The sequence below is a fragment of the Haliotis asinina genome, chromosome 1, assembly GCF_037392515.1.
Source record: "Haliotis asinina isolate JCU_RB_2024 chromosome 1, JCU_Hal_asi_v2, whole genome shotgun sequence".
NCBI classification, from domain to species: domain Eukaryota; kingdom Metazoa; phylum Mollusca; class Gastropoda; order Lepetellida; family Haliotidae; genus Haliotis; species Haliotis asinina.
In genome coordinates this window covers 42,100,672-42,122,387 of record NC_090280.1, presented here as the reverse complement: position 1 = coordinate 42,122,387, position 21,716 = coordinate 42,100,672, and the positions used below count along the sequence as shown (strand labels likewise).

Below are 21,716 nucleotides of genomic sequence, written 5' to 3'. Positions count from 1 at the left end.
TGTGTGAGTGTTGTGAGTGAGTGAGTATGCGGGAGAGCGACAAACGGACACGATGACTGCCCCAATCTTCAGTCTAGGATCTTCAGTCTAGGATTCTCAATGCTCCAGCATCAGTCATATCCATTAGTAGTGTCAGAGATACACCCTATTCATTGATGCCAGTGTGGGGCTCCTGTCCGTCTGAATAGTGCCTCATGGAGAGTAAGTGCGTGAGTGGGTGAGTGGGTGAGTGGGTGAGTGGGTGCGTGGGTGAGTGGGTGCGTGGGTGCGTGAGCGAGCGAGCGAGTTTAGTTTTACGCTGCAATCAGCAATATATGTGGTGGTCTGTAAATACTCGAATCTGGACCAATCCATTGAACAACAGCATAAGCCTCGATATACGCAATTGGAACCACGTGAATATGTTAGTCGCATCTTATAACAATCATAGGTAACTGAAGATCAATTCTATCACAGATCGTTGGTGTTGTGAGATGAATGTACGTGTTATGTGTATGGATATAGCGGCCTTCTATTATGGGTTCCACTCACTGAGTGAATTCACACATTGTGTGTATGGACATAGCGTCCTTCTATAACAGGTTCCATTCACTTAGTGAATTCTCACAGTAGTGAATTATTTCTACCCCAGTTAATGGGTCAGTTTGGACGTGACTTTCACTCCATAGGCAGCGTATAAACGTTTTGTCTTACACTGTGCAGTTTTTTCTCCGGCTATTTGGCGGCGGTCTGTATATCGAAACTGGACTAGACAATACATAAAGGCATCATGACAATCGATCGTATATGGTATATTCAACCAAATCAACGAGAAACACCACGCGATGTTCACTCTTTAGTCGCTTTTACGAATGGGCAGCTGAAGACAAATTTTAAACCTGGATCCTCGTCTTTTTTAACACTTCAATGTAGTATGCAAGACGAGGGCAACGTTTTCATTGATCTTCCTTGCTAGACAGACGCAAACAAACTTGTTTATCTATTTGAAACAGTAAGCTGTAACACAGTTTAGAGACTGTAACATCAGATTAATATCAGTCACTTTTGCATGGCTCTTCTATAAGACTGGCGTTCACAACCAGAGACCGTATCTTTTCTAAGGGAGATAATCGTACCGGCTCTTTTCACTGTTTTAGGGTCGACATCGGTTATTGGGGAACTCGAGCATTGGAACTCCCTTACAGACACAATGTACTACGACACTCTTGAACAGGAATTCCTAACGCCTAGTCTTTGGGTTCTGGAAGGTTTTAACAGCATTCACGTTTTGAAACTGCATCGATTGTTATGAATGTGAAAGGCAGAGATCTGAATACGTGTTTACAGATGAGCTCTTTAATTTTCATCATGTTATATAATACATCATACATGACTCTCCACGACATACGACCTGAAGATCCGAGTTAGAATTGATCTTCAGCAATCAATGCTCGTTGTAAGAGGTGACTGACGAGGATCATGTGATCAAGCTCGCTGACTTGGTTGACACATGTCATCGGTTCCTATTTGCGTAGATCGATGCTCATGTTGTTAATAACAGGATTGCCTGGTCCAAATACCTTGACTATTACAAAGGTCAATCAACCCAAGAAAATTACTTTCTGGCCTATACACACTATAAATATTGTTGTTAGATTCAAACATGATCTAAATCATGATGTGAAATAGATGTGACGCGTTTCTTAGCAAACTTTGAAATCATCAACACAAATGTGAATTCAAATAATTGCGTTAGGAAAATCAATATTGGTCAATCAATCATTCCTGATCAAAAGGGGCGTTTAAATAACAAAATGATGATTATTAGTAATTATATCAAATAAGAAACAATCGTGGTTTGTTCTTATATTGTTGTGAAGTATGTAACACAAACACCTTTGTTGCCCTCTAATGACTGCCTGTGGTCGTATATTTTCCTTTCAAGGTAGTAGTATATAGTTGTATTTAATTAGTAATAAACTGTTATGTGCTTACGGTGGCATTATTGATTTTGTCTTCTGCATGCACGCAGATCTATTGATCCATAGATAACGGGATTGATCACAGATGGTTATATTAATCAAGAACGTGACGAAAGAGGTCATTGAATTAAAGACATTCTGTTAAAGCGACATGTCGATGACAATTCTGATTCTGATAATCGTCTTCAGTTATGTTCCATGTTTGGCTTTTTTTCAAACGTCAATGTTCAGGCTCCAAGATGTTGTTGATAATCCATACTACAACAACATTTTTTTGATGGATCATAAAACCAAGTCTAAAGTATCATGTGCTGGTGTGTGCGACAAGGATGTATTTTGCCTCTCATTCTATTACAGCAAAGAGGTAAAACGCTGTTTTACCAACACTTTCGTGCTCCATTCTTCAGAGTTAACCCAGAATACCCAAGGCTCATTTCAGTACTTTGTGAAAGAAGGTAAGTATCGGTGCTCTCTTTTGTTTTAGATTTTATTGTTTATCGCCGCACTGCAATGTTCCAGCTAACTGGGGACAGTCTGAAAACCCAGATAATCCGATATGAACAAGACAATACAGTGACTAACATAACTGATATGAAATTCGATGACATGCATACACGAAGTCAACGTGTTTGACCACCGGATCCCGTTAGTCGCCGGAGACCAGTTTTCACCAAATATTTAGAACGATATCTCCACACACCACAACAGATTATGTTTGATGTATGGTGTCCTGTTTCTTTGCATGTTTATGGCCCCTGACACAGCCACTTTGTGCCTTCCATTATATGACGTTATCTTGCACTATGCCTGTGAAGATCTCGGTCAGAGTTGATCTTCGGTAACCTATACTTGTCGTAAGAGGCAACTAACGGGATCGGGTGGTCAGGTTCGCTGACTTGATTGTCAAGTGTCATCGTATTCTAATTGCGTAGATCGATGCTCATGCTGTGGATCTTTAGATTGTCTTGTCCAGAGTCGACTATTTATTGACCGTTGTCACGTAACTGAATACGTTGATAAGTGTGGCTTAAAACTAAATCTACTTTCTATACAAAAAGGCAAACGCGGGCACAAACACTGGGTTTCTTTTTTCGTATTTTGAATTCGCAATCCAGAATAGTATTTGTGTTGATAGTAGTGCCTTGACATATTCTGTTGTCAAAATAGGCAAACAGATTGGGCACAAGTGCACCAGTTATTAGACCACTGGCCAGCCATCTAGCAAAATAAAGAATATAGGTCTACCGGTGGTATAACAAGATGTTTTTGGTACCGTTGGAAGGCTCGGGCTTGGAAGTTTGAGGCAACATGTCATTTTGGTGCGTTTCCATGTAAACGTGCTATTTTTCAGAGAACGTGACAGCTACATTAAATGAATATAACTTCACTATCATTTTTGAGAATGCACGTGCTCTACAAAGCACTACTCCACCAAATCACGCAAAACAATAAGGTCAAAGGTTAAGATGTTTCACTCGCGTGTGAAACGTTTATACAAGTATAATGTGTAAGTACGGTTTACTCATACTCATAGTGAAGTTCATTCTCTTCCCACAGGGGTTACTTGTCATATCTTCCTACCTAACCTCTGTTCTCATACCATCGGTACCCTTTCATGGTGCGAGTGTTCAAGACTCGTGATTGGAGGCAATCAGATTTAGTTGTGCAATCAGCGACCTTGTTTCAAAAGTGATCGTTCGCAAGATCTCGGTAATTTCCGGACGCATCGTGAACACTAGAACCTCTTCCCGAGCGCGATACTCAAATGTTTCTTCTAGACAGAACTCAGTCATGTCGTGTTTGTTTCTCCACATTGCTTGCATTTGTCAAGTTGAATCTACATCGATGTAATACGTGTTCTGATTGGACAGAAAAAAAGGGAGATAAGTCTGCTGCCATTTTTTTTTGCCGCTAGGGGATTTTATGAGAACTGCGAAATATGGCCGTATTAGAACAGAGGTTCGTAGGAAGATATGACAAGTAACCTCTATGGGAAGAGAATGAGTGAAGTTATATTCCTTTACATATAGCCGTTATGTTCTTTGAAACACAGCATGGTTACCATGGAAACGCGCCAAAAAGACTCACTGCCTGCCTCTTTCAAATCTGGCAACACTGGTTTGGTAACACTAGATTTTCCAAGCTTTCAAACGGTACCAAGTACATTTTGCTTTACCTCCGGTAGATGCGTTGCATCTAAAGCCACTGCTCTAGACTTCTCGTTACATGTATACCACCGAATGAGTAAGTCGAGGAGTTGTTACACGTTGAAAGGATAGTGCACCAGACATAGTGCACCAGACATAGTGCACCAGACATGGTGCACCAGACAACATGGTGCACCAGACATAGTGCACCAGACATAGTGCACCAGACATGGTGCACCAGACAACATGGTGCACCAGACATGTGCATCAGACATAGTGCACCAGACAACATGGTGCACCAGACAACATGGTGCACCAGACATAGTGCACCAGACATAGTGCACCAGACATGGTGCACCAGACAACATGGTGCACCAGACATGGTGCACCAGACAACATGGTGCACCAGACATAGTGCACCAGACATGGTGCACCAGACATAGTGCACCAGACATAGTGCACCAGACATAGTGGAGTCAACGATGACTGAAATGTAATAAATGTTTTATGCATGTGTCAGACGGGGCCTAATTGGTATCAAAATAATACTTAACTGAAACGTAAAATAATGATTGTCAATACATTTAATATATTTAACATGGAAATTGTATGTATGTGTTTACATAATTACCAGCCAACTGGAAAAAAACGCTTTGTATGGGCAACATTGCTTGAGACCACACTTATTAGGCAGTCTCTCAGTTACCAATGGTTAAGCACTGTAATGGCTGAGTGGGTTTAGTCTAACGCGGCTTTTAGCAATGTTCCAGTAATATCACAACGGGGGACACCAGAAATCGGCTTCAAACAATGTATACATGTAGGGAATTGAACCCGGGTCTTCGGCGTGACAAGCAAACGGATCAACCACTAGGCTACCAATGTAATGACACCACTGACAACGGTATATATCATAAACTGACACATGTAACAGTTGTGGACCTTTACCAGACAAGGCACAAGCAAACAAAACTTTGAATATTCAGGTTGTAGTCAAAAGCAATATAAATTATAGGTTATTAAATGATATTATCGTTTTAAAATAAGACTGCACGAGGTAAGATAAGGTACTTTTTTGGTCAACGGGATTAATATGTAGGTTAAGACGGGAGGCGAGACAAGGCGTGGAAAAGCGTGGAAAGGCGATGCGACGCGAGGTGAAGCCAGATTTATTAAAGATTGCATTAATTTATTTTTGGGGTTTTTTCTGACGAAATATGAAACAGTTTTATTATCAAGCAATTTTCTTTTTAATAAAAAATGTACATACATTTGTAAAGCAATGTAAGCTAACAGTACTAACATTTGATTGAATTCTTCACACATATCAAATAATATCTTGTGATGTTTTTACCAACAAAAAGAAAATGCACTGTAGTCCACCTCCTTATTTTATTTCAACAGCTACCAGCATACAGCATACAGCATACAGCATACAGCATACAGCATACAGCATACAGCATACAGCATACAGCTACCAGCATACAGCTGTACAATTCATGAAGTTAACACCTGGCCCCGATTTCTCGAAACAAACTTAAGTCTGAGTTTTGACTTAAGTTCAAGTTTTTGCTCAAATCTGAGAAAATGCAAGAACACCCATTTTCCAGAATGAAAGGAAATTGGTATCCAGCTCAAACATAGTAGACAATCTGAATTTGGGGGACAGATTTCTTTAGTTGTTTGAACTTTTTTAGTCTAAAAAATGCAATTGAGTTAAAATTTCAGCTGTTTCATATTGTCAAACTCAGTTTGAGATTTGAGTTAAAACTTAAGTTTGTTTCGAGAAATTGGGCCCTGTCATGATCATCATAATCAACAGATCCTTAGTAACTGATCAAACTGTCAACTGATCAAAAACACACTGAAAAAGAAATTATCATCTATATTCGAAATAAAAGCATCTTGTGAACATCTGGAAAACCCAGATTGCTTTAAAATTATTGGACAGATTGTTCTATGACAAGGCAAGGTACCAAATTTGTACGTATTTGGTATGGCTTGTCCGGGATGGAACCGGGGACTTTCCGTTTACCGCTCTATCCACAAGGACACTAAACTGCCTCTACTACGATAACGAAGTCAACAGAGGGAACATCATGTATGTGCTGTGCTGTTCTGTGCGCTCTCTATTACCCGTGTACTCATAAAGTAGTGTTGTAATGGAGATCCAAACGGACAATGTGCAATATCCTTTCACCATTACAGACAGCCTGTCAACACTGTCAAGTTAATTTTACGTAATGACGTAAACTACATTGAATAAATTACTATAAACACAAATATTAAGATAACAAAATATGCATAACGGAAACTTACTGCCACAGCGATTGTCATAAAATATTTACAATAAAGTAGATATAAATACAAAAATAAATAAATAATAAAAAATAGAAAATGAAAATAGAAATTTAAAACAAAATAGACTATTCAAGAACCTGAAACTGTTATTTTTCACTGTCACAAATATACTGAGGGAAACAAATAAGTAAACACATAAAAGTGCAAGTATTCTTTCCAGACTTCTTCGCAAGTTTGCCATTTCGCTGGCACTAAATAAATAAACGATCATTGAGAAGAAATTGTGAAATTGTGTTAGGTTATTTGTTCCTTCCAGTATATTATAGATCTGTGTATTGAATGAACACACGTATTTCCGTGTCTCTGCATAGTCCAACCTCGGTACTACTTGATTTCTTTGATACTGATATACAGTACACATATGCCACGTGTCTCTCACTTAAGGGGAATACTAAACATCAGTGAAAGGAGCATCATCTTTTCAGGAAGCATGATCGAAGATATTGCTGATGAACGATCAAGACCCACTTGTCTGTTCCGCACGTTGAGAATGTGCTGAGACAATGGACGAATGCCATGATCCTCCATGTATATCCAATATATGATTCGACAACATCGATTGTGATATTGTTTGAATGTGTTTTTAATGAACACCAGTCAGTGTTATTTCTCATGGTGTAGATTCTCATTAGTCCTATTCTGTGTATTGTAGTATAGAGGAGGCTCGGAGGGGTGCATTGGAGAGGTGTTGAAAGCAAAATGGCATTCACGTTTCATCATTTCAACTTTTTATTAAACAGAATTCCAGAATTTGTAGATATTTGTAGAATCAGTAATGAATGAAATACAAAATCGGAGTGTTTTACCAAAACTATGCGTATAGCAACAGTGTCTCAGTCCAATGCTCTTCTCGCGACTTAACAATACATAATTTCAATTTACGCATATTGTTTCGATGTAAGCCGTCATGCATCGTACTTTGGAATGACATGGTGGGTTTGTCTTGTCAAGACTCGACTGTTACCATTCCTGTACTATTCTGAAGTAGTCTTGTAAATCTTGTATGACTCTTTCACAGTGATCAAGAAACCCAAAACATGCTCTGAAGTAAAACAGAAGGATCCTTCTAGTGTTGAAGGTCACTACTGGCTGTTCCCAGAGGCCCCCGGTGTATATGGAAACAGAGTGAGGATATACTGTCACAATATGTCTCAAGAAAACCCCTCGGAGTTCATCTCCTTGCTGAACCCTAATATTGGATTGTTTCCCTCTCTGAGGAACGCAAACTGCACCAACGAGATGGTGATGTCCTCGGGCTCAGAGGGAACCACGACCTTCTACAAGGTCAAGGTCGATCCAGTGGTGAGTTGAACTGAAGGGTAGGAACACTGTTGAAATGAATTTTGTCATGTCACCACGATACCATTAAGATATTATGATGCCACAGTTCCATGACGTTAAGGAAATACGACGCCATAACGTTAAGACATTACGATGCTATGACACGGTGCCATTAATATATTACGATGCAATGACACAATGACGTTAAGACATTACGATACAATGACACAATGGCGTTAAGACATTACGATGCAATGACACAATGACATTAAAACATTACGATGCAATGACACAGTGACATTAAGACATTACGATGCAATGACACAATGGCGTTAATACATTACGATGCAATGACACAATGACATTAAGACATTACGATGCAATGACACTATGACGCTTTCAATCTCAAGAAGACTTAAAGTCCCAAGACCCGTTTCGTATCGGACTCTCTTATAGCTGCTCAACTCTCTTCACTTACACACAAACAATAGCTGCCAGTACTATGGTATAGTGAAGATTAGGGTTAGAATAAACCATGTTGTCGGACGACTAACGGGATCCTGCGTGTTGTCGGGTTCACTGACTTTGTTGACATATCTCGTAGTATCCCGATAGCGTAGATCGATTCTCTCTTGTTGATCACTGGATTGTTTGGTCCAGACGTGATTATTTACAGACCGTCTCCATATAGCTAGAATATTGCTGAGTGCCGCTTTAGACAACCCAGCCAAACAACCGGGTAATGTGCAGCCTATACATGTCTTAAGAGGCGACTACCCATTGGTTGCCAGATGACATCCTATCCTAACTACGATGTAACAACAGCGTAGATCGATGCTTATGATGTGTATCACAGAATTGTATCATCCAGACTCGATCACATCCACACCGTGGTCATATAGCTGGCGGACTGCTGAGTGAGACGTTAAACATCAATGCTATAACAAATACAAAAAAACAAACAAGCAAGAACCATGTTGTATTTAATTGATTTTTTCAGAGCATGAGGATAAACAGCTACGATTACACCTTTGCGAACTGGACCGGGGAGCGATACCCCTACGGAGCGGCCGGAGATTGCTATGCCCCTCAGTCGCTAACCGAGAAAGGTCCATGTGGACCTATTGGATCATTTCATGTCAGCCTTGATGATACGGGACTGCGGACCTACGGCGAGGTCCGTGATGAAGAAATACCATTTACAAAATACTGATAATTGAAATTTAGCTTAAAGCCTACTTTCTGTCTTGTTTCGAACTCAATTTTAGGATATTTTTAAGCTCAGCCAAAACATCTTCTCACCTTCTCTAGCTTCTAGAACTGTTTGTCTTAAGTAACGGTTTTCCCCCCGGGTGTCACATTGTAAGGTTTTGCTTTGACGTTTCTATGCACATACACTTTTACTAAGTGGACTTCAGTTTTACAGCACCATTGCTATTTTTTTTCGGAAATCACACCGTCTCTATTTGGCAAACCGAAAACAGCAAAATGAGTGCGTGAGTTTAGTTTTACGCCGCACTCAGCAATATTCCAGCTATATGGCGGCGGTCTGTAAGTAATCGAGTCTGGACCAGACACTCCATTGATCAACAACATGAGCATCGATCTCCGCAATTGGGAACCGATGATATGTGCCAACCAAGTCAGCGAGCCTGACCACCCGATCCCGTTAGCTGCCTCTTACGAAAAGCGTAGTCGCCTTTTATGGCAAGCATGGATTGCTGATGGCCTATTCTACCGCGGGACCTTCACGGGTCGAAAGCAGCAAGGGAAACACGAGTCTCGTGAACCAGTTCATATATATCCAATTGACCAGTTGTTGGTCTCAAAATTCTGTACAGGCCGTACTGAGTTGCGCAGTAGGACGGTCAGCAGGAATCGAGACTGATGTGCGATCAGTATTTTGGCTTAATAAAATAAATGATAAAATACTTGATAAAATAAATGATATAATACTTGATAAAATACTGTTGAAAATGGTGTTAAACCCATTTTCCTCACTCACAACTGTTGTCTTGCAGACACTGTGGAGTGCATCCAACGAGACCTATGTCTCTTTCGAGATTCGATCTTCGTCCGATTTCAAAGTGATCTGTGGAGGACTGTGTGGGTATTGCTCTATTCAAGGACCAGGTCTGCCCTTGACCGTGAACAGAGGAGAATGTGAGAACCAAGAGTTACTTAGTTCACTGAGAGGAACAGGTGGGAGGTTAAAGAGGTTGGATACTTTTGTCTGTGACAGTAGGAGAGCGTCGTCAAGTTATGCAGTTATTTCCCTTTATCTTGCTTCCAATGATATTTTGACCACTCAAGTATTTTTCTTGCGGTAAACCTGGGCAAGAGCTATCTCCCCTTATCAAATTTATTTTGCTGTTTTAATTGGAGATAATGTTGATACCCCCTGAAAGCGTGTTTTTTTCATTTATGGATCAATAGTTTGTTTTTTTAAATCCCCTTTTTAGAAATTAATTCGTTTTAGAAATCCCACATACTGCCTTGAAAATTGTTGGTGTTTGTTGGGGGGTGAGTTTGAAGTTACATCAGGATCTTGGTAAGGGGTGAGGCTGGAGTAAGATCAAGGTGTTGGTTGGTGCAGGCGGTGGAGGACGATGAAGGTGTTAGTGGCAAACAAAGATAAGCTGAGCACCGACCTGACAACTGACCTGTATTAACACGTATGAGTGCCAGCCACTGGCGCTTGCCAATGTGAGCGCAAGGTTGTGCGCAATCAAGTGTAGTGCGATGAGTAAATCGCAAGAGTCGTATGAGCAAGGCGTGTGCATCGTCATGCACTGCACGTGCACTAGCCTACATCTGCTGTATTTTTCACAAAGCAAATGAGTTTGCACACTGCCGTGCATCGCCTTCTCCCCGTAAACGCGTTCTCTGCGCCGGTTCAACTTCTCCTTGTATACCAGGACATAATATTAGATTGGAGTACAATTAGGTCATTGTTATTTTACCGTTTCGATACTGACGACATTATGAGACTGATATCTTTTCTCATATCTTTCTTTAACTGACACAGACTGGATTGTTTTTCTAAATGAAGAATGCGGGTAACATTTCGTGTTGATAAAATGAAGAAAATTCAGCATTAATCAGATTCTGTTAAAGAACTTTTATTTATGTTTACAGTGATCAAACAAGATGCCGCCATTGTGGTTGTCTGATAAGATACAACGGAGAACTATTCTATTGTGGAAGTACCTAATGACCAGAACAGACAAATGCGTTATTCTCTGCTAAGAAGAACAATGCTCTGCCATCATTCCAAGCAAAGTGGAGATATTTGATCACTGTATTGCAGTCTTAATGTAGTTGTCTCATGTCTTAATCTTCGTACACAACATAGGGCGTCCGTTGTTAGTTCTGTCTAACTCATCTCCTCCATGTTTATACTTTGCACCACCCATCGCCCATTCTCAACTGTACACCGTCCACTGAAAATGAAATGCCTCACCACCAAAAATAAATAAATAAATAAATAAATAAATAAATAAATAAATAAATAAATAAATAAATAAATAAATAAATAAATAAATGTGCTTAAAGTGTATGATATTTCAGTTTATTTCATATTGCATCTTTACTCCCTGTCCCGACAAGATTGCCATCCACTAGTAACCGACAAATGTTAGGAGTTCCCCGAGTTTCACACGCATACGTGGCATCGTGTATCACTGGTAGGCAACTTGGTAACACGGAGCGTGGAGTCTTCGTAATGTTTGCGACACAAACTGTATGATTTGTGGCAGAGTCTTTGTGATTACATATAGCATCTGCAAGACGAGGGTAAGATACAATAGATGTCCTGTTGACGTCCAAGATCAGCTATAATGGGAATTAAATGAACGTATACCTCAATGCTATGTTCTTTCGGGAACGAATATAGCAGCTGCTGTAATACTCAGAAAACCCTTGACAATCATGCAGGTCATAAACTGAAGTTTTCATAACATGTTTATACTGATATATTTGAAAAAAAAGATTAAATAAATTACTGTAGCATGCACAATCACCATTCGGATTCGGTATATCGCCAACTATAAGGAAACATGTGCTTCTTAATCAGCGAAAAGCGGACACGTATTCAAAACACTGAGACGCTCTATAGTGACAGAAATGTTTTGATTTATTATGAAATTGATGTTACGGAAAATTGATTCCTGGCCACATGGAACTGAGGGGACACAATTCCCGAAATCTTGTTCATGAATCGGATTTGGACGTATCCGTGGTGTCTATAGATCATATGAATTTTGGAAGCCATAATTTGAGGTGATTTAAACTGAATGTGAAATTTTCATATTTCGTCTCTCAAATGTCCCGTGTCAGGATGATTGACTAGAACATCATAGGTAGTTACGAGTAATGTGGTGATATTTGTCCTTTGCTTTTAATTCCACCATGAAGCATATGAATGGCATGGTGTAAATTCTACGGAATCGCTGACGGGACATGCTGAGAACACCATGCATACAGCATGCATCGTGCATCGCTTGGTTGCAATCACTGCAGCAAAATTAGGTTTCCATGGAAACAGTAATCAACAAATTCTTATCCATTAAGTTGTTTTCTTATTTCTACTCACCAACTTCAAGAGTTAAATCATTCCAGTGTCCCATATCTGACTTTAATTCTTTTTTTTCAGAAATTAAGCCTATTTAAGACTTTTTTCGGAATCAGTTTGTATATATTTGTTTTTAATAGCAGTTTATGAGTAAGACTCACAATTGCAATGCATTTCAACTTTTATTTTTGTGATAACAAAACAAGGATTTCCTTTCCTACTACTTAAGGTTATACTTTACTTAGTTGTATTTGATATTGGACCTTTAACTTATGTGAAGCTCTGTTTTGAACCAAACAGACATTTCATGATTGACAACGGTACAAGAATCTGTATCGAAATGTCGCACTCACAAAATAAAAAAGATGTTACGCATAAAGTTTGTTCCATACTGCTCTTTTTGACTTCGAAATGCCAGTGAAAGAAGCCAGTATACATTGGTACAAACACGCTTGATGTATCTTCGAATAGTGTGAGAAGCGTTGGGGTAGCCAAGTGGTTAAAGCGTTCTGATGTCACGCCGAAGACCCGGGCTCGATGCCAGACATGGCTACAATGTCTGAAGCCCATTTCTTGTGTCCCCCGCCGTGATATTGCTGGAATGTTCCAAACAGTGTCGTAAAACTATATTCACTCACACAAAGTGTGTGATTAGTTGGGGCCGCATAAGTACACTTCACAAAAGGTAAACTCAATTCATTTGTGTTACTGTCATAGCGACTGATTCAGGACAGTCATCGTTGAAATATGTCTAAAGACCAAACCATGTTTCTAGCCAAACCATGGGAAACATTAAAGCAGTTATGACGTTAATCTTCACTCTTATTCCTCATTGCTATCGCATTGCACATTGCCCTGTCCGTCATCCGGTACCACTCTGTGATCTCTTTCATTAATTACTCTATATGGCATTTGTAGCCTTAACTGGTCTTCCCCCTTGGTCGTGTCTGTCATCACATCAACTGGTCAAAGGAAGTGCTATTGTTTCTCTATCTGTCCATTTAAGATTGATTGAATTTCAAACTACTTTTTCATCATCATTATAAAAAATCTCATTGGCTTGAACGCATGTTTACTTTTTATTGACAGATTCACATATCGGGACACTTATACAACTGAAAATTGTTTGTGACAGAGTTACGTCCCTTTATGCATGTTGCTCACATGTCCGTTACCAAAGGCCGTAACGTCTGATGATGCATGTTATTCCGATGCACTTTACGTGACGTTTACAGTTATTAGCTTAAAATAAACAACTAATCATTTCCCATGTTCATCGATATTTTCAACCGTCAAACATCACGAATAAAATCTTAACAACCTCTTCAGTAGCACTGAATCAGCTCCACTTAGACTTTCGTGCTCACAAACTTCGTTCCCCCAGGCCAGCTGTACACAGTGTTTCCACTGCGCGATAGTCTAGGGAGATGAATTCTCCAGCTACCTAATGCAATATTTTAATTACCACAGGTAACTATAGGTATGACGATACAGAAAATTCACGATACGATACTTATCGCGATATCTTGGAACGATATGATATGATTCGATTCATATCACGATATGCTGTTTGAGAGGCATTCTAGAAGTTGCTGAGATAAAAATGACAAGAATTTTTATGGATGATCAACTTCTTTATTGCAGGGTAGCGACGTTTCGGTATAGATTCTTATAGCGTTTTCAAGCGTGTGGGGAATGGCAGGGGGAGTACAATATATATACAGCAGAGATGAGCATGTGATGACAATACAACAATAACAGGATTAACAATAACTATTTGAGGTAACAATACATTAGAGAAGTGTTGAGGTAAGCTGATTAAGGACTGAAGCCAGCGGGTGAGTTGACAGAAGCCAGAGTGAGATGAGTGGATTAATTGGTGGAAGCCAGGGTGAGTTGAGTGGATAAATTGAGACTGGGGGCCAGAGTGGATTGATTAATTAGTGTTAATGATGCAGTTGAATGCCGGAGAGACAAAGACGCCTTGATCCCTGTTGATTGTTGGGTTGTGTCTGCGGATTTGTACTGCTTCAGCAAGTTTGCGTTGTTTGAAGTCATGTTTGTTGCTAGCAAGTGTTGTGACAGTGTCCCAGTTGATGTTGTGGTCAGGAAATTTGGTGATGTGTTCCGAAATGGCTGATTTTGTGTCACCTTTGTTTGTGGAGGTTTTGTGTTCTTTGATGCGTATGTTGAGTGGTCTGGATGTTTCCCCAATGTAGTTGCTGCCGCAGCTGCAGCTGATGTTGTAGATGACGCCTTTAGGGTGTTGTTGTTGTGTACTGTGTTTCCTACCGTTGGCCTTAATGATTGTTTTGAGGGGTGTTCCTGTTGTAAAGTAGGTGTCAATGCCTGCTTGTTGCTTGAGTAGGCGACTGATGTGGTGTGATGTTTTGCCGGTGTATGGTAGTGAGATGCGTATGGGAGCGGGATCAGGCTTGGTAGTAGTGGGTTTGGGAGGTGGGTTGACAGTGGAGTTAATGACACGGTTAACAAGTTGGGGAGGGTAGTTGTTTAGTTGAGTGAAGACATGCTTGAGATGGTTTAGTTCGGGTTGAGGAGAGACAGAGGATAGGTTTAGGGCACGGCGGGTGAGGGTAGAGATGATGCCTGTTTTAGTTCGGAGTGAGTGGTTTGAGTCGAAGTAAAGGTATTGGTCAGTGTGAGTGGGTTTACGATAGACAGAGGTTTGGATGGTGTTGTCAGTGGTGCGGGTGACGAGAACGTCAAGGAAGGGGAGTTGTGAGTTGCTTTCAGTCTCAAACGTGAACTGAATGCGGGGGTGTTGCTGGTTAAGGTGCTGAAGGAGAGCGGAGGGGTCGTTAGCTTGGGGCAGAATGACAAAGGTGTCGTCAACCTTCCTGAACCAGCAGGTTGGTTTAATTAGTGAGGAACTGAGGGCTTGGTGCTCAAAGGAGGAGCACGATATGCTCCTTAGTTATTTTCTTTAAAACTGTTTAGGTATCAAGTAACAGTGTAAATTAAAAAATAACCCTAGTCTGTTTGAAAGGAATGAAAAATTAACACTTTTAAGGTCAACGATACCTCTCACGGTACGGAAAAAAGTATCGATGTATTTATTGTCCGACAAAGTATCACGATGATCGATACTACGATATATCGTCACAGCTCTACCGCTAACATAAATATTGAAACCGTCTTTTTACGGAAAACTGCAAATATAACATAACCGGTGTTCATGCAATTTGTTACCCTTAAGAATAAATCATGTATAATTTCTTTAAAACCAATAAACAGGTTTCATGCCTTTACGCGTTGTTTTTCATAGTGAGTGAGTTAACATTTAACACATCGGCAGTATTTCAGCCATATCGTGACGAGAACATTCAACAATGAAAAAGACCATATGTACATTATAAAATCTGTCAACGAAGGACAGTAAAACAACTAGAACATCACAATTTGAATTAAAACTAGCATGGAAAGTTAAAACTACTATCACTACTTAGACAATGCAATATAAAAACAGGCTACAGATCGCCAACAACAGAAGGTAGATCACCATACCAGGTTCCATGGGGTCTTACAGTACCTTTGCTATCAACATGGACCCCAGCTGGATTTACACCATCCCTTCAGCTGCTGGCGATTGTAGGAAAAGTTAGCCAAAATTAAAACAACAAGAGTACTGCGTTTAAAACGCCTGCCGAGTTCACATAGACTTGAAAGTTTTGGACTTCCGTACCCTCTCAGGAGGACAATAATTTTACAATACTTCAACCCCCTTTAAGGGTACAGCTATTAACAATTCAAGTTACTAATGTAAACTACCAATAATCAAAATGGAACTATCTACAGAACATAATAATCAAAATTCAGTCATGAGATCAATTTCTTTTTTAAAAAAAACAATAATTAAATGAGAACTAACGTTTGTAAAAGGATTCTTAACAGTTTTTACATTGAAATAGTTATCCCTTATGATGGAAAAATTCAACACAGTCAAGCAGGATATGCTTGACCGTGATTCTGTGATCAAAAGGGATACAAAACGGAGGATCTTCACCTTTCAACAGGTTTGCATGTGTATACCTCGTATGGGCAATACGGTATCGTCGTAGGGTGACCTCTTCAAATCCGGACTGATAACCCAAGTGGGTATAACCACTGAAGGTTTTATCTCATGTAATTTATTGATACCTAATTCGGTGTCCCACTTCTTTTGCATCAGATCACGATAAGATCCAATAGCAGTTTTATAGTCTGAGTAAGGAATAAGAAGTGGAGTCACAGATTTGTTGAGTGCTGCCTTGGCAGCAAGATCAGCCAGTGTATTCCCTGTAATGCCTACGTGGCTGGGTAACCAACAAAAGATCATTATACATTTCAATAATGTAATATTAAAAGTGGATGTTTACAAGACAAATTTTTAATAGCTTGAAGGCAAGAAAGAGAGTCGGAATAGATTATATACTGTTTATGTTTAGGGTGTCTTTGAATATGTTTAAGAGCTGTTAATATGGAGTTCGCTTCTGCTGTAAAAATAGAGCTGGAATTCTCGATCCAATGACAGTGGCACAAGCTATTGCACCACCGTCCTTCGAACCATCTGTAAATAAGGGTTTGTTATTGCTATATTTTTAATTGATTGTATTCTTCTTTATATTGTAATTCATTAGTTTCTGATTTTGTAAATGAAGTTAATGTTAGGTCAACTTGTGGCCTAACCAGCTGCCAAGGAGGAGAAGAAAGAAGACGGGAGGGAGCTATGTTTTCCAGCTCAATGCCGGCCGAAGAAAAAAAGCGTTTAATTCTGTGCCCTAGAGGTTCAACAAGAGAAGACTTCTTGTTTTACAAATCCTCATAAAGTGGATTGAACACTCAATTATAAGAAGGGTTAGATTCATTCGAGTATAATTTAGTAATGTATTGTAAGGATAATTTTATATGACGTTGTGTAAGAGATGGTTCATCGGCCTCAACGTAAAGACTGTCAATAGGTGAAGTTCTGGAAGACCCAAGACTAAGTCTTAAACCTTGTTGTGGACAGAATCAAGAAGCTTTTGCAGGTTCTACCATATATGATGGAGCCATATTCGAGTTTTGAACGATTTTGACTAGTGATCGATATAGGTGTAAGAAGGAAGCTTGATCCCCTCCTCATTTTGAGTTGGAAACAACCTTCAACAAATCTAGTGCCTTCAGGCATTTAGCGTTAAGGGATTTAATATGAGGTAAGAACGTGAAATGAGAATCAAAAATTAAACCCAAGAACCTGGACTCCTTGACAACTTTGATGGGAGTGCAATTTAAAGATAGTTCAGGGTCCTTATGCGGCTTATAATTTCTACAAAAATGTATACAATTTGTTTTGGATTTAGAAAATTGAAAGCCGTTTTCAAGACAATATTTATTTATTTTATTTAAACACAACTGTAGTTGCCGTTTAATATTAAGCATATTTTTAACAAGACAGGAAACATTAAAAACATCCACAAAAAGTGATCCATCGATTGAATCATTCAAAACTTTGTGTTGTTTATTTACTATAGCATTTTTAACGAAGGATTCTAAACGTACCAAATGATCAATGGTACTTCGATTTTTCCTGACACCACACTGAATATTTGTGATCAGGTTATTGGTTTCAAGATACCAAGTTAGTCTATTATTCACCATACGTTCCATGGTTTTACAGACAGAGCTAGTGAGAGATATCGGTCTGTAATTCGACGGACCTGTATGATCCCTGCCAGGTTTTGGTATTGGGACTACAATGGCATTACGCCATAAAGGAGGAAACGTTCCAGACGTCCATATTTTATCAAATATGTCTAAAAGTGGGACCAGACATGGCTCAGGTACGTGTTTCAGTAACTGGTAATGTATACATGTATTATCATCACTCGTTGCAGTGTCATGAGCTTGCTCAAGAGCAGTATATAACTCATGTAATGAAAAGACTTCATTATAATCTTCACCGTTTTACGATTCAAAATTAAGTTTTGTCTTTTCCTGTTGTTTCTGATATCTCTGAAACCCAGGGACATAATTTGATGATGAAGAAGTTTTGGCAAGGGTTTCGCCAGTTTTATTTGCAATTTTACATTTAACCGTAATTAAATTCTCACCATCTTTAAGATGGTGGACAGCCGATTTTAAGCGTTTGCCTTTTACTCTCTGAATCATGTTCCACACTTTGGACATAGGCGTCCGTGAATTACTTTTGGAAATATAGTTTCTCCAGGATTGCCGTTTGTTTTGCATGAAGGTACCACGCGCCTTCGCATTTAGTATTTGAAATTTATTTAAGTTATGGACAGTTGGGTGATGACGAAAATATTTCTCTGCCTTTTTCCTTGCTTTCCTAGCATTTTACAGTCTGCAGTAAACCATGGCTTCCATATATGTGGAGCTGTAGAGGACCTTGGTATATACTCATCAGCAATTATGTTTAAGGCGTCAGAAAACGGATAGGATCAGTAATATCCAAGAAACATTCGAGTCTAGATGTGCATAAGGTTTGAAATAAGGACCAATCTGGTTTGGAAAAGTTCCATCGTGTGTGAGATGGAGAATCAGTTGGAGAAGTTTCTGACAGTATCGTTGGAAAGCGATCACTTCCACAAAGGTCATTGTGGACTGACCATTCAAATTCATTAAGTACAGTAGAGTCTGCAAGAGACAAATCTAGAGAAGAGTAGGTGCCCGTTGCAGGATGCAGGAGAGTACTCGAACCATCATTGTATATACACAAATCAATATTGGAGATAAAATCTTCCCGTGTTTTACCTTTAGTGTTGGTATTTGTACCACCCCAGAGTGGATTATGGCCATTAAGATTACCCATTATAGTGCAGGGTTTCGGACGTTGATCATCGGGAGCTTGAAGATCAGATAGGTGATGTGTGAAAGAAGGAATATACAGCGGGCATATTGTAAAGGCAATATGAAGAGTGAGTCTCACTGCTAGGGCTTGAAGATTAGTTTTAAGTGTTAGCAGGCCACGAATAACATTCTGCTTAACAAGGATTGAAGATCCGCCAGTGGCCCTGTCACCCGGAGGTGAGAAAGAATGATATGCATCGAAATTACGTAGATTAAAATTATCTGTCTGTTTCAAATACGTTTCCTGCAGACAGAATACTGATGGTGCCAGGTCTTGAACTAAAAGATGTAATTCATTAAAATTTGTCTTTAATCCCCTACAGTTCCACTGTACTATATTTCTTGAAACCATTACCCTTTGGGTGGGTTGATTGGGGATCTACCCCGCACTTTCTTTGAGGGCGACAAGCTATGTACCCTGGGATGGGTGTTATCACACATTCCCATTTCTTCCATTGAACCATATCTATTATGTAATTTTGTCTTATTATCTGAACCCCGTCGGAGTTCCATTTGGTTTAGTAGCCTCTGGTTTTGCTTTAGATTTGGATTTGACATTTTGTTTTTCAATTCCTTCGGACTGAGCTCGAGACTGACGAGAAATTGTGAATAATTTCAAATTCAAATACATATTTTAAGCCAAGTCATCTCACAAAACATCTCACATCTCTGAAGTGTCCGAAATTGTGTATCAAAATATGGATACACAGGGCTTGGCATGACCAGCCGACTGGTTGAACCCGGCCCATTCAACCACCCGTCTAGGTGAAGTCAGGACCGAAGTGGTGTGTTGGGCAACAGAGACATGGTTCCAGGCCCTCAACCACCTGGATCCCCTTCTCCATCGACACAGGACCGCAACCCACGGCAAACGGGTTGGTGAACCAAATATCCCCCCGTGGCCACAACGGGTTGAACGGTTCTTAACGTTACCCAGCACCCACCACGAGGAGGTGGCCGTTCACGAGTGCCGTTGCTTTTCATAAGGTTTATGTAGCTGTCATCACCAAATAAATAAATAAATAAATAAATAAATAAATAAATAAATAAATAAATAAATAAATAAATAAATAAATAAATAAATAAATAAATAAATAAATAAATAAATAAATTACTGTACTAAGTTTCATGGGGTACATATTATTCAGGCGTCACTGGTGAGTTTGCAACGTGCACGTGAAATCTTTATTAACTTTATTTACCAAATAATGCTTATATCAGAGTAAAACATCATTTAAGACCAAACGTACGCTGTTAAAGCTTACTTACCTGTAAGAACTGAATTTTGATCCGTCGATATTTATTATTTGTCTTTGACGTAGACGTCTGCTTATTCCTTTCGCCGCCATATTTGTCAAGAGCGACCAAGGGGAGATAACTCTAATCCGTATGACCTAATTTTTCATCTCTGTCTTAATGTGGCCTAAAACAGCGACACTAAGACACACGTTTATCCTTAAAAGGTAAACGGTATAACATAAACTTAGAAATGAGCCATATCTCTGTAAAGATAAACACTAAACGGCTTGGTCTTTGAGTCAGGTTTTACCAGCTGAGAGAGGTAGACTTGGCAAGTTAAAACAAGCTCATATTCGTTATCATGAGTGGCACCTTAAAATTCGCCTTTGTTCAAGCTTCTGGCCTTGCACCTTGGAAGCATGTTGTGTTTGTGAGACTTGTTCGTGGACTGAAAACAGGTTTATGGATTGGCTTTTCACTTCTTCTTTTTATGTTAATCTGTCTAAAGTCTTCAAGGCATAAGGACGACCATGATTAGGATGCGCTTCTCGCAAGAAACTGAAGTTTGAACTCGACCAACGCATGTCTGAGCACATGTAAAATATGGAACAATGGGAGAATTTTGCTCAACACTCATTCATTTGTCGAAGGCAAAGTAACAACTCGATTATCACGGATTACGTGTAGTAGGTGCAGTAGGTAGTCTGGTGGTTAATGCGTTCGCTCGTCAAACCCGGGTTTGATTCCCCTCATGGGTACAATATGTTTCTTATGAATGAGCTCGTTTAGTTTGAAGCCGCACTCAGCAATATTGCAGCTGTATGACGGTGGTTTGTAAAAGTGAGTTAGTGAGTGAGTGAGTGATTTTGGTTTTACGCCGCTTTTAGCAATATTCCAGCAATATCACGGCGGGGGACACCAGAAAATGGGCCTCACACATTGTACCCATGTGGGGAATCGAGCCCGGGTCTTCGGCGTGACGGGCGAACGATTTAACCACTAGGCTACCCCACCGCCCCAGGTTTGTAAAGGTCGAGTCTTGAGTTGACAGTACATTGATCAACAACATGAGCATCGATCTACGCTAGTGGGAACCGATTACATGATTCAACCAAGTCAGCGAGCCTGACCACCCGATCCCTCTAGTCCCGATCCCTCTTACGACAAGCATGAGTTTCTGAAGATCAGTTCTACCCCGGACATTCATGGGTCCATTTCTGATGACAGTTTGACACTTACACTCACCGGTTCAACACTCTCGTGTATTGCGACGGTTTTTAGAAGAAACATCACATGCTGGGACTACGA

At 39.8% G+C, this 21,716-nt stretch overlaps 1 protein-coding gene across 1 annotated transcript; it reads left to right on the top strand.

The window, feature by feature from the left end:
• The first annotated feature begins 2,112 nt into the window (after positions 1–2,112).
• Positions 2,113–10,923, top strand: LOC137291591 (A disintegrin and metalloproteinase with thrombospondin motifs 20-like). Its single transcript, XM_067822977.1, has 5 exons — positions 2,113–2,416; positions 7,488–7,771; positions 8,751–8,927; positions 9,772–9,913; positions 10,889–10,923. Exons 1-5 carry the CDS (start codon positions 2,113–2,115, stop codon positions 10,921–10,923), a joined length of 942 nt encoding a protein of 313 aa, XP_067679078.1.
• The last annotated feature ends 10,793 nt before the right edge of the window (positions 10,924–21,716 follow it).